Below are 12032 nucleotides of genomic sequence, written 5' to 3'. Positions count from 1 at the left end.
GGACTCCAGAATCAGTGTTGTTGTTTTTTTGTTGCAGGAGTCTCGGAGTTCACTGCTCGAAGGTGCGCTCGCTCACGCTGGATTCATGGGAACCAGAATTATTAAAGGTACAGTTTGTCTCAGAGAACATGTGAACGCCAGAGTTCCCACTGGAATATCAGGGAATTATAAAAAGTCTATTCTGGACATGGAAAGTCGGGAGATTTGACCTCTTTCATGCACCCGTCATTGAATATTATTGAATTTTGTTTGTAGGTTTCAAGTTTTAGCTGCCATTTATTAAAATGTAATATTATTTTATTTAAATGGAGTGATTTTATCCACCTTCCCGCTAATCAATAATCAAATCATTCAAGATGTGCTTTTTCTTGTAGCTTCTAATGAAGGCAAACCTGCAGGAAAATACAAAAAAACTATTACCATATACTAATATAGCATTATTAAACAAGAGACCATTCATTTTCTTCTCTTTCCTCTTTCTTGTAGTTAATGTGCGAGCTTGGAAACAGCGTCATCAACCACATCTACGAAGGCTCGTACCAAGAACAAGGTCTGAAGAAGCCGTTACCGTCCAGTTCACGGTAGGAATTCCTAAAAAAAAAAATGCAGCTAACGGGTTGTGTGAATACGTCCCTTTTATAGATACTAAAATCTAAAATACGTGTCACGGTTCCACGCAGGCAAGAAAAAGAGGCCTGGATCAAAGCGAAGTACGTCGAGAAGAAATTCCTGAAGAAGCTGGGCTTCACGCAGATCCTCATCAACGGGGAGAGGAAGTCGGAGCGGCGGTGGAGCGTGAAGAAGTGCCGGAGACACAACAGCGCCACCACCGTGCCCAAGACGCGGCGAAGATACCGGCAAGAGCCCGGAAGCACCTCCCCCTCCACCCTCTCCTCAGGTACGTCGGATAACATCCGTTTGTGATGTGGTTCATTTGGTTTTCAGTCAACCACATTGGAGTCTTAAACATATATATTTAGGAATTTAAAAAAAAAAAAAATAAAACCCCAGAAGGTCAAATATCAAAACTCACCGCTGTTTTAAAGTTCTTTTTCCAAAATCTGTTATATGAACCACAGTTTGAATGTTTGTTACGTAATCGTTATACAACAAATCGGAGGTTTTTCGACTTACCGGCTCCGCGGGACGGTTGTAGAAAGATGGAGAGGCAAAGATACTGCATCAGGTCAAAGGTTCAGGAGCATGCAGGTGCTTTCCAAACAACAGGAAGGGACTTGAGCGCAGGTTGCATCAAACTTTGTACTCGTTCTATTTTTTTTTAGTCGTAACTCTGTCGAATCTGAAAGCACTGACATGATACTCGTATTTTTTAGATTCCCAGTGACTTGCACGTCCCGACGATACCCTTATCTCCAGAGTTCATTGCAAAGAAATGCCCAAAAATCTGTTTGGAAATCATATTGGGGGGGGGGATGTCATTCCTCTTTTACAGAAGTTGCCTGAGAAAATGCATGTTTTTATATTTTCCTCAGTATCGACCCAGTCCGGTGATAGCTGCGTGTGTATCCGTGGATACGCTGCAAAAAGGAACCGCTAACGGCTAATTCGGCTGACTTTAAATGGTGCTAATTAGTTAAGCGAAGAAAAAAATGAGGCTCGTATCTATAGCAACGTGATGATTGGAGGCAGATACGGTGTCAGACTTTGAAAGCTCTGATATTCAGGATAGTGATGTTACTTTCCAGTATTTGATATTTTCAACCTGTTAAATATTTTGCTTGAGCTTTACAAAAAAAAAAAAAAAGGTGGACCACAGTACAATCTTCTAACTTGTAACGTTCATCTGTTTTTTTGTTTGTTTGTTTGTTTGTTTTTTATCTCACAGCAGCTGCTAAGTTCAGACGGGAATCTCTGTTTTGTCCCGATGAGCTGGACTCCCTCTTCTCCTACTTCGACACGGGATCCGGACCTCGAAGTGAGCCACTCACTAGTTTGTTTCCTAAACCTTTAAAAACCCAACATGTACGCCCGCCATTAAACTAAGAGGGCACGCTGCGAGAGTCTCGTGTGCCTTTAAAGAATACCGATGAGCCTGAAAGAGACAGCGGTTGACTAATGTGTCCATGTTGTGGCGTCTCCCGGTCCGGCAGGCCTGAGCAGTGACAGCGGGTTGGGAGGCAGCACAGACGGCAGCACAGACATCCTGGTGTTTGGCTCGGTGGTGGACAGCGTCACAGAGGAGGGTGAGTCCGGAGGGAGGGGTGGTGGTGGTGGTGGTGGGGGGTAGGGGGGCATTTTTAAAACAGCATGTACAACCGCAGGAACAGTTTTTACGTTTGTCGTTTATTCTTCGATACGAGCACTCAGTTTGGTTCCTCTTGTCCTCAGAGTGCGGGGTGTCCGAGGACTCGAGCGGCGAGGCGGAGCCGGAGACGTCGGACCCGGAGGACATGAGGAACCTTCATCCCGGAGCGCTGCTCTACAAAGCCTCCAAAGCTCGCAACCTGCCGGTCATGGCCGAGGCGCTCGCTCACGGCGCTGACGTCAACTCGGTCAACGACGAGGACGAAGGCAAGACGCCGCTCATACAGGCGGTGACCGGGGTGAGTCGGGCCGAGCCGGGCCGGGCCGAGCCGGGCCGGGCCGGAAACAGAAACACTTAAAGGGCCAGTCGGACAAAAATAACGTAGCGACGTCATCAGTTGCAAACTGGCAGCTCAAGAGTTTGACAGCATCGGTCACAGAGGGTGTAACATGCGATGCTGTTGAGTGGCATTGTGGGAAATGTAGGATCCAGTAGTTTTGGAGCTGATTTCATATAAGAGACTTAAAGTCTGGTTGTAGTGCTCAAACTTGTGTTGAGAACCATTCAAATTATGATACCTCGTAAGAATTTTGTAGTCGGTGAGGTCAAAGATGTATTTATCCTGCTATATCATTTAAAAAAAAACAAATTGTAGAGTGCAGAGGATTTGTTAGTGCAACACTCCAACAATGTGTTTAAAATATAGTTTAATTTCTTCTGCTGTTTTTTTTTTGTTTTTTTTATATAATGAGCCATTTCTGCCTCATAAAAGCACATTTCAGTCTCGTATTGACTTTTAAAAAGTTAAAATGGACAAATAACGAAACTGTTAAATCTACTGTGACAAACGGAGTCATTTGCAGGCACAGACTCCTCATCTGAAGTGTTTCAGAAGCCCAATAATATCTTTAAAAGAGCGAGCAAGCAAAACCACTCTGGCTAAAAACCACAAGCCACAACTTCTAGGTGCCCGTTTGCAACATAATTCATGCCGAGGTTGAAGAGAAATAACCTAAATCCAGCCACACGGATCCAAACATGTTTTAAATGTTGTCCGTTTTTAAGTCACGTAAATCGACCGCTTTTCGCTTAACTGACTGTAATTTGTACAAAGACTTGAAATAATCGAAAATGAAATGAATTTCAAAGCGGTATTGGGACGGGGAATTGCTGCCGGGACGGCCACGGTCTAACCGCCGTGCCTGTTGACTTTTTATTTTTAGGGATCACTGATCGCCTGCGAGTTTCTGCTCCAGAACGCCGCCGACGTCAACCAAAGAGACGCGAGAGGGAGGGGGCCGCTGCACCACGCCACGTATCTGGGCCACACGGGGTGAGTCGACGCAGCCGGGGGGGGGGGGGCTCTCCGGGGGGGCTCTCCGGGAGGCTTTTGGACAAATCTGTACCCACTTCACGCTGACATTTGTTGTTGTTTTTTCAAATTCAGTAAAACGCGCTTCGCGGAAAGTGATGCTCAGCGTGTCGGGAGCCTCACGCGGTGAAAACGGACGTTTAAAGCGTCGTGATTTAAAACTCCTGATGTTACTCTTCGCGAGCGGTTTAGACTTTTGTTGTACAAGTTCTCCGCAAGAACCGACGCTTTCGTTTGACCGAAAGCGGCTTTTATTTGTATTTATATCCTGATAATTGTCGATTACATTCACAGCAAAGAATTCCCGCTCAAATGCGTTGCTGGCTTCGGCTTTACGGAGCTTTAAAGCAAGTTTCGTCTCGTGGTTTTGGCCGTTCGGCTTGCGGGCAGAACTTCCGTTTTCTACCTGCTCGACACCAAACAGCAGACCGACGCAGTTAGAGACTCGCTGACGGGCGCGACGAAACATTGAGCGGCTGAAGAGCAAGATATTGCCAACAGGAGGCGGTGGAGACCAAAAACGGAGCTAAAAGCAGGGTGTGGACATGCGGGCAGGAATTTGATAAGCAGCTGTTTGCTAAGAAGTGTAATCGGGTTTTTACTGCTTTAGGGGTTGTGATGCCTTCATGCGTGTGATCTTTAGCGTTTGAATATCATACCGAATATGATAATTGAGGAAGACGGCTTTTTACGTCTGGCTGGAAGCCAAAACAGTTTCTCCCTCCCGGTGCTGCTCCGACGACCGCAGTTTATCGACGGTATTGATAAAGTTCTGCAGTGTGAAAGTCTTCAGAAATGCTTTTCAGAAATGTGCGGTAAATTTAGGAGTGTCGATCCTTTACGAGCAAGCGATTTACACCAAGCGTGAAACTTGAATAAGAAAACATAGAGGGAAAAAAAACACAGGGAATCCTGCGGCCTTCAACAAAAGTACAGTTTAGAAGAGAATAAATAGACATAGGAAACAAAAACAAGCAGCAACGAAGCAACACATTTAAAACACTCCCATTCAAGAGCAGAGTATTTTGTGATCTTAACTTTAAGCTGACCTACAGGTCTGATTGTGTCCAAACACCGAGTCAAATAATGGCCGGAGGATGAATTTAATAACTAATAAATAAAAGGGAGAGACGATTCCAGGTTGCCGGTATTGGTTGGTAAATAAATGTGTTAACACTGAAAAGTTCGTTGTGTTTCCGTTCCAACACGCAGGTTTTTTTTTGTTTTTTTTTTATCAAAGTTTGCTGTGTCAGCGTGAAAATGTAGTTTGAAGTTGTTGGTTTTTTTGGGGGATCCGGCCAGATGCCAAGATCGTGCAATGTTGTCGCATGACATCCGTTGGCTTCCTCTTTCGGATGGTACTATCTGTTTTATCGTTTGTCGCCCCGGCTTCAGAAGAAGGAGAATCTGATTGGATGTGTGCGTTTGCTGTCATTGATTTCCATTTTTCCTCGGTGTTTCCAGTCAGGTGTGTTTATTCCTCAAACGGGGAGCTACGCAGAACGACGGCGACGAGGACGGCCACGACCCCCTGAGTATCGCCGTGCAGCAGGCCAACGCAGATATAGTCACGCTGTACGTCTAACTGACACACACGCGCTCTAGATTTATTCAAGTTCTTCCACAGTTTTGATGGATATTTAACCTTCGGCTCCTCCTCGCTTTGTGGGGGGTTTTTTTTTTCTTCTTCTTCTTCTTCTTCTTCTTCTTCTTCTTCTTCTTCTTCTTCTTCTTCTTCTTCTTCATGTTCCCCTTCAGGCTGCGACTGGCCAGGATGAACGAGGAGATGCGGGAGTCGGAGGGACCCTTCGGACAGCCAGGTCAATACCCAACCAGCAGCCCCACAGAGCTGCAGTATAAGAGATGCATTCAGGAGTTTATCTGTCTCAATATAGCCGACTGCTAATCGGGTCCAGTCAGGGTGAAGCGAATGCAGAGGGGGTGGGGGGATGGGGGTGGGGGGGTGGGGGGGTATTTTGCCAAATACAAAATATCAGAGGTGCTCGTCACCAGGGGAAAGATTAGTTCACTTTTTAAAGCTTATCAAGCAATGAATGGACCAGAGAAAGAAGTCACCAGCAGAGTATTGGGGACCAAATCTTCCACCTTTTTGTTTGGAGTTTTCAGAGTTCGAGGTTTCTTCCATCGTGTGGCTGAGATTTTATCGCAGTGTGAAGTGGGAGGAGATATTCTGGATTTTTTTTTTTTTTTTTTAAATTTTATAAAGTAAAAACCTTTTTTAATTTCTCCAGACTTTATAACAGTCGGCGCAATTTCCTAAAGCTAACGAATTTTACAAATTGCATTTTAATCTTTAACTTCTGGGGCAATTTTTTTTTTTTGATGAATTCGGCAACTATTGAGCCAATTTTTGTTTGTTATCGACTCCCAATAACGAAGCGTTTTGAATTCGCCGTTTACTTTAATTTGTGCCTCCAGATGGCTTCTTCTGTGTGGCAACGGCGGGCTCATGGGTGTTGTAGTATTTTTTTATTTAGAGCTGGATAAATAAATATATAAATAAAATGTATTATCATTATTATGATAATAATATAATCATTTTTTTTAAGTTGATATTTAAAACGTAGACCTTTAGTCCCGTTATATTTTCCACAGGAGTCTCATGTCTCTTTGTTAAAGGACGATCCCGGTTTGCTCCAACGTGGCGTATTTCCCGTCAACGCGGTTGTTGTGGCTTCTCTTCAGTGTCGTGGTGACGTCATGTCTTTACTTCCAGACTAAAAAAAAAAAAAAAAGGTTTACAATTATTCATGTAAAAGAATTTTGGGAAGCTGAAAGGGAGCTTTTTGCGCAACTCGTCGTTTCCCCAACTTTCTACAGCGGAGGGGAACGCAGCGCAAAGTTAGCATTAACCCAAAGAGCCAGAACAGCAACATCAATGGGAAATAAGACAAGTTTGAAAAAAAAAAGACGAGTCATCCTTTAAGTAACATTTAAGGAAATTGTTCAAATACAAAAACCTGATATGGAAAAACATAATAAAGGATAAAAAAAATTTTTTTTTAAAACATCTGGAACCAGAAACTGCTCCCACTTCACACAGTTTGTAGCCCGCTAATGACACCCGACAGGTGCAGCTGGTTCTCTCACCTGTTCGTGATCATTTAGATCTGTGCTGTGATTTATTTTTTTTTTTTTTACTATTATTTTTATTAACCTGACGATCTGTTGACGACGTGACGATGTCGTAAACCGCCGCGAGGGGGGAAGCTGTGACGCGAGCGCTAACTGTGACCGAGATCGAGGTGATTGATCGAGTGAAGTTTTTATGTTTACTTAAAAGCGAAACGATGCACTTTTTTTTTCTTACCAACGGTGATTTGAATTTCATTTTTTTTCTTTTATTTTGTGTTTTTATTCATGACAAAACTCCCAGAGCAATAGTGCAATGATTATTTCGGTGCAGATAATCAGTATTTTTTTGTATTACATTTAACAACAATGCAGATGGTATTTTTTTAAGCTGGATATATTTTGTTAGATTTTATTTCGCTGTGTGCACACGCGCGCCCGCACGCACACGCGCACACTCACGCACGCACGCACACGCACACGCACACACACACACACACACACACACACACTGCACCAGTATTACGTTCTCATGATGAGAAATTCTCCGCAGCTTCGTTATATATAAAATTACTTGCTGGTGGAATTAATTATTCTGCAGAATAAAAACTGCACTGAAAGATGGAAAAAAAAAAAAAAAAAAAGGATAAATCACACTAAACTAACATGTATTACTGTACATACAGTATTTGTATGTTAAAATGTTTGTTTCATGGTAATCTGATGTATCACGATTAGGCCGATATTAGATCTGTTCTGTGTTTCTAATGCATGGGTGGCTGTTGCCCTCCGAAGCCCTTTTTTGTTAACTTTCTGTACCCCGGTGTATGTGAATATTGGACTTTTAGTATTGTTGAATAACGTTAATATCCATATTATATACTGCCAAATCACAACGACAGTGCATGGCATGACATTCATGACCAAATATCAGTGGATGCAACAACACTGAACCCCCCCCCTCCCCCTCCCACCTCCCTGCGGTCTTCCATCGGCTGGTTAAACCTTATTTAATCATCCAGTTGTTACTTTAAAGTGAGTCTGACCTGCGCTTTCTGTTTGTTCCCTCCTCGGTAGCTCGCAGCAAACGGCAGAATAGGTTGGACACGAACCCACAGAAGAACATTGATGAGTTTGCCTTTCCCAAAGATGTTTGTCTCTCAAAGACGGACTGTTGGGGTTTAGTTCGAACCAAAGAGAAACACGCAGTTTTTCAGAGCCAGCAAGCAGTTTTACAGTTTTTTGTTTTCATAGCAGGACAGGAAGGATTTTTTTTTTTTGTAACTGGTGCAAAAATGACTGCTTTTAAAAAGATAATTTTTAGTTATTAAAAACTCTTCTACTGTTTCTCCAAACTGAAATATAAATCTGAAAAGAAAAATCTTCTCCCGAGGTATGATTGTTGCCCACAAAAGACCCGTTGAATCAGTCTTTTTCCTCAACAAAAAAAAAAAGTCACCGTACAATGAAAAAACATTGAGAGGGGAGAGCAGAGAGAGAAAAGGACAGCATAGACATGCATTAAGAAATTTCACTCAACCCTCTCTTCAGCAAAAAAAAAAGCCCTCATCTGACTCCCATCACCCAAAATCATGTTTGCAGTCCTCAACTATGTTTTTACAGGACGTATAGCAGCTCGCCGAATTTTCTCTCCTCCCTCCTCTCGATACGTTCAAAGCACTTTGAAAACACACCGTCTCTCTCTCAACGCAGCCTTCTCTCATTTTGTGCAGTATGTGGCGAGACAGCCGTCCGAAGCCACGCAACAAACATAGTTCACCGATTTTTTTTTTTTTTTTTTTTAATTTTTTTTAAAATTATTTTTATTTTTATGAGCCGAATGATGTCGCGACCGACGAAAACAATCATTTGCATTAAGCCATTGAAGGATTACGTGTTGTACAGTTCAGTGTGTCTGCAGTGACTGTTGTGTATATAAACAAAAAAAAAAAAACAACTATTAACACTTTAACTCGTTTCTTCTGACATGCCATTTTTAACTTTCTTGTGTTTTTTCCGTCTCTTGACCGTTATGTGTACGATTTCTTTCGAATATTGTAAGAGAACGTTTTTGTCTCTGAATATACGGTACATGTGATTATTAACACTAACTGCTACCTACGTTTTCCTCGAAAAATGATACTGACAATAAACTAAAACGTGTGACTAAAAAACAAACTAACCTCTCCGTTTCCTTTCTGTGCTGCGACTTCTTTTCACTAACAACAGCATTAACAACAATTTTGCATAAAGTATATGTGTCACAAATACCTCTGATTTCCACCGCATGACATGACGCCTGCTGTCTGAATTAGAATAGATGTGATAGATGGATATGGATACGTAACAGATGGTTTTTAGTGCCCTTTAAGCAGACATGAAGCCTCCATAACGTGTGAAGAGTTGAAAAAAATTTGCTATAATCACATTTAATGTTTTATAATTACACCTGAACTGTGCAAATCCTCACAGTGTTACAAAACATATAAAACATGTGATTCTGAAAAATTCTTCACTCAAAGTCCACTTACCGGAGAATTGCTAAATATATACCTCATTAATTACAAAATTACAAGACCTCATTAATAATGTAACTATTTGACCGTAGTTGTCTTATTCATATAGTGCATGTAGACATACAGTATTTTACATGAGTACCGTGGTATTGATTGTTTAGTGTTTACATGCTTTATAAGTCAAAATAGCAACACAAATTTTAAATGCTATTTTGCATTGCCTTAAAATTGAAGTACAAGTCCTTCAAAAGTTTGAGTAGATGTAATATATTTAATTCATTCATTAAAAAATAACGAAGTACTTCATTTATAGTATAGTTAATTAATACAAGATATATAAGTCAACTTGCTGGTAATATATCAAGACATGCAGTATTTTACAAGTGTTTACATGTCTGCAGTGTTGGAAGAAGTGCTATGAAGTCAAAGTAGCGACACAAATTTGTAAAAAAAAAAAATCAAATTGTACCTGTGAAAATGAAGTACAAAAAAAAAAAATGGCATTTATCCTCTCAATACACATTCAAAAAACCCGTAATAACAACACGAATGACTGTTGAAATGTTTGCAAATGTATTCAAAGTAAAAAGTGAAATTTCTATCTACTTTAGGATCCCGTGTACTTCAGCAATATGATGAATGGGACCTTCAATTTTCCCATTTTTCTGCTGATTATTTTCAAAATGAATCAATCGTTTCACCTGTAAAATGTCTCGGCGTGATTTCTCAGATTCAGAAGTGGCACACTGACACATTTTGTTTCGTCAAAACCAAAATATACCCAGTTTACAATGATACAAAAAAAAAAAAAAAAAAAAAGCAGCAACTTTTCCACATTTTAGGAACAGAAATGCATAAATATTTGGCATTTTTGCTTCCAATTATTAATCCAAGCGATTGCCTGCCGATTTTCTTTTGCTTGACAATTTTGGGAGATTAAAGATTATGATAGTTTCAGGTGTAGTTTCTTCTCTAAAAGCCAAACAGTGAAGGTTAAAATGAAAGCGTTGGTAAGAAACCTGCATAACTACGACAAAAAGGCTTTTGAACTCTTTTATTTTTTTTCTCACTCACGCAGACGCAAACATGGAAAAAAACAGGAATGTTCATCCCCATTTTTTTATTTTTTTTAATGAGCTCTCAGGGACACAAAGGAGTTCAGCTGCTTTTGTTGTGGCTGTAGATTCAGAGGTTACCATGGCAATGGGAGAAGAAAAAAAGAAAAAAGTTTCGGCTCAGTATTTGAAAAGTTGAAAGAGAGGAGAAGCTTCATGGTGCCTCAGCCTGTGTCCATTCATGAGGGCTCCTCGGCTGGATTTCCCTCGTTGCTTGTAGTCTTAAAAAGATGTTTTGACAGTTCAAAGAAACTCGGTGGGGGGGAGGAGGAGGATGAGGATGGATTGGGGGAGGAGGAGGAGGATGGATGGATGGATGGAGAGGGGGAGGAGGTTGGCCTCAGGCTGTGATTTTCATCCCCGTCTTTTTCCTGTCTTTGTTTTTTTGTTTTTTCTTTCCTCCTCAGGAGACGCCACGTACCTCGACATCTTCCGAGAGTTTTCCCACATGGCGTCCCACAACCCGGAGAAGCTGAAACGGAGGAGTTTGCACTTCCGGCACTCCTTCAGGTAGTCAAAGCCGAGACGTCCGGGACCGGGACCGGGAGCGAAATACTTGAAAAGTGCAACTTTACATACATTATAGTCACAGCTGGAGTTTCAATGACAAGTGACCCTGAAAAGAAGAAGAAAGAAAAGAAAAAAAAGACTGATTTTGTTCAATAAATTCCACTTTTATAATATTACTACCTGAGCTCCATAAATATATTTGTGAAAAGTCACATTTAAAGTGAAGACATTGAAGTTTAGAATAGCTGTCAGATCGTGCTTTTATTTTGATAGGATTTTGCTCGATGAGGATTTGCTGGTCTCTTCCTCTTGAATGTGTGTGTGTGTGTGTGTACATACAAGCATTGCTCTTGTGCAGTGTGTTAGATAAGCACTTGTTTTGTTTCTGTTTCTTTGTTTTATACATAACTCTTTTTTGTTGTTGTTGTTGTTTTGCTGTAGTCAGTATCTGATCCATTGAAGGAATTTCATCCATTCATTATTTACAATATACTTTAGTACTGCATGCGTGTACTCCCGTTATATTTCATACTCAAACTTGAACTCAGCTACGGATATATATATATATAAAAAAAAAAAAAGTGTCATGTCGTCATTAGTTATCATCATCCTGAAGTCGCGGTGTTTCTTCTCTTGAGGAGCAGGTCATGTTTTTATTGTTCATCGACTATGCTGGTGTAGTCCTCGTCGTGTCCTGCTCAAATGTACTTTGCAGTACCACTATAAAACGCAGTGCTGATGTTACTGTAAACATGCTGTAGAGGCACAAATGCTTAATATATCTGAACGAGCAGGAGTACTGACGGAAGATGGATGGAAATAAACGTTGTCCGTGTTTAAACTGACTCTCACCTCATTCCTTGGAAGCGAAACAACAGCGCCCCCCTGTGTTGATATATGAGAGTAGTCAGTCTTTAGATTTATTATTAAGCTCACTTCTTTTTTATAGATATTATATAAAAGCTCTGTCATAAAACTGTCTTTGCCGAGTCAAAGTTTATATTAAGTCACTTTTTTTGTTGTTGTTGTTGTCTATATGTAAGATTTCTGCAACAAACAGTGTATTTTATCTCATTTTAGTGAACCTGTATTTAACCAGGTAGACATTAGGTTTAACAAGCTGGCCTGAATGGCAGCTTTACAAGGTTTCATTTAGGACA

General features: G+C 41.0%; 1 protein-coding gene across 3 annotated transcripts in view; it reads left to right on the top strand.

Annotated features, from left to right (window-relative positions):
* The window catches only part of acap3a (ArfGAP with coiled-coil, ankyrin repeat and PH domains 3a), a 60740-nt gene extending 49309 nt beyond the window's left edge, over positions 1-11431 (top strand). The window contains exons 16-25 of one of the 3 annotated variants that reach the window (XM_069710882.1): positions 38-107; positions 487-581; positions 681-898; positions 1850-1938; positions 2105-2204; positions 2350-2564; positions 3490-3599; positions 5103-5213; positions 5397-5458; positions 10770-11431. In XM_069710882.1, coding sequence (XP_069566983.1) covers positions 38-107; positions 487-581; positions 681-898; positions 1850-1938; positions 2105-2204; positions 2350-2564; positions 3490-3599; positions 5103-5213; positions 5397-5458; positions 10770-10876 — 1177 coding nt within the window. In that variant the 3' untranslated portion in view covers positions 10877-11431. Of the gene's footprint in view, positions 1-37; positions 108-486; positions 582-680; positions 899-1846; positions 1939-2104; positions 2205-2349; positions 2565-3489; positions 3600-5102; positions 5214-5396; positions 5459-10769 lie in introns of all 3 variants that reach the window. The other 2 variants (XM_069710883.1, XM_069710881.1) reach the window with 2 other exon arrangements.
* The last annotated feature ends 601 nt before the right edge of the window (positions 11432-12032 follow it).

This window comes from Brachyistius frenatus, unplaced genomic scaffold, assembly GCF_029030835.1.
Source record: "Brachyistius frenatus isolate BFR_SWC_R1_liver_20210118 unplaced genomic scaffold, ASM2903083v1 Contig_95, whole genome shotgun sequence".
Classification (NCBI taxonomy): Eukaryota; Metazoa; Chordata; class Actinopteri; family Embiotocidae; genus Brachyistius; species Brachyistius frenatus.
The sequence above is the reverse complement of the archived record's forward strand: the minus strand, read 5'-3'. Positions and strand labels throughout refer to the sequence as shown.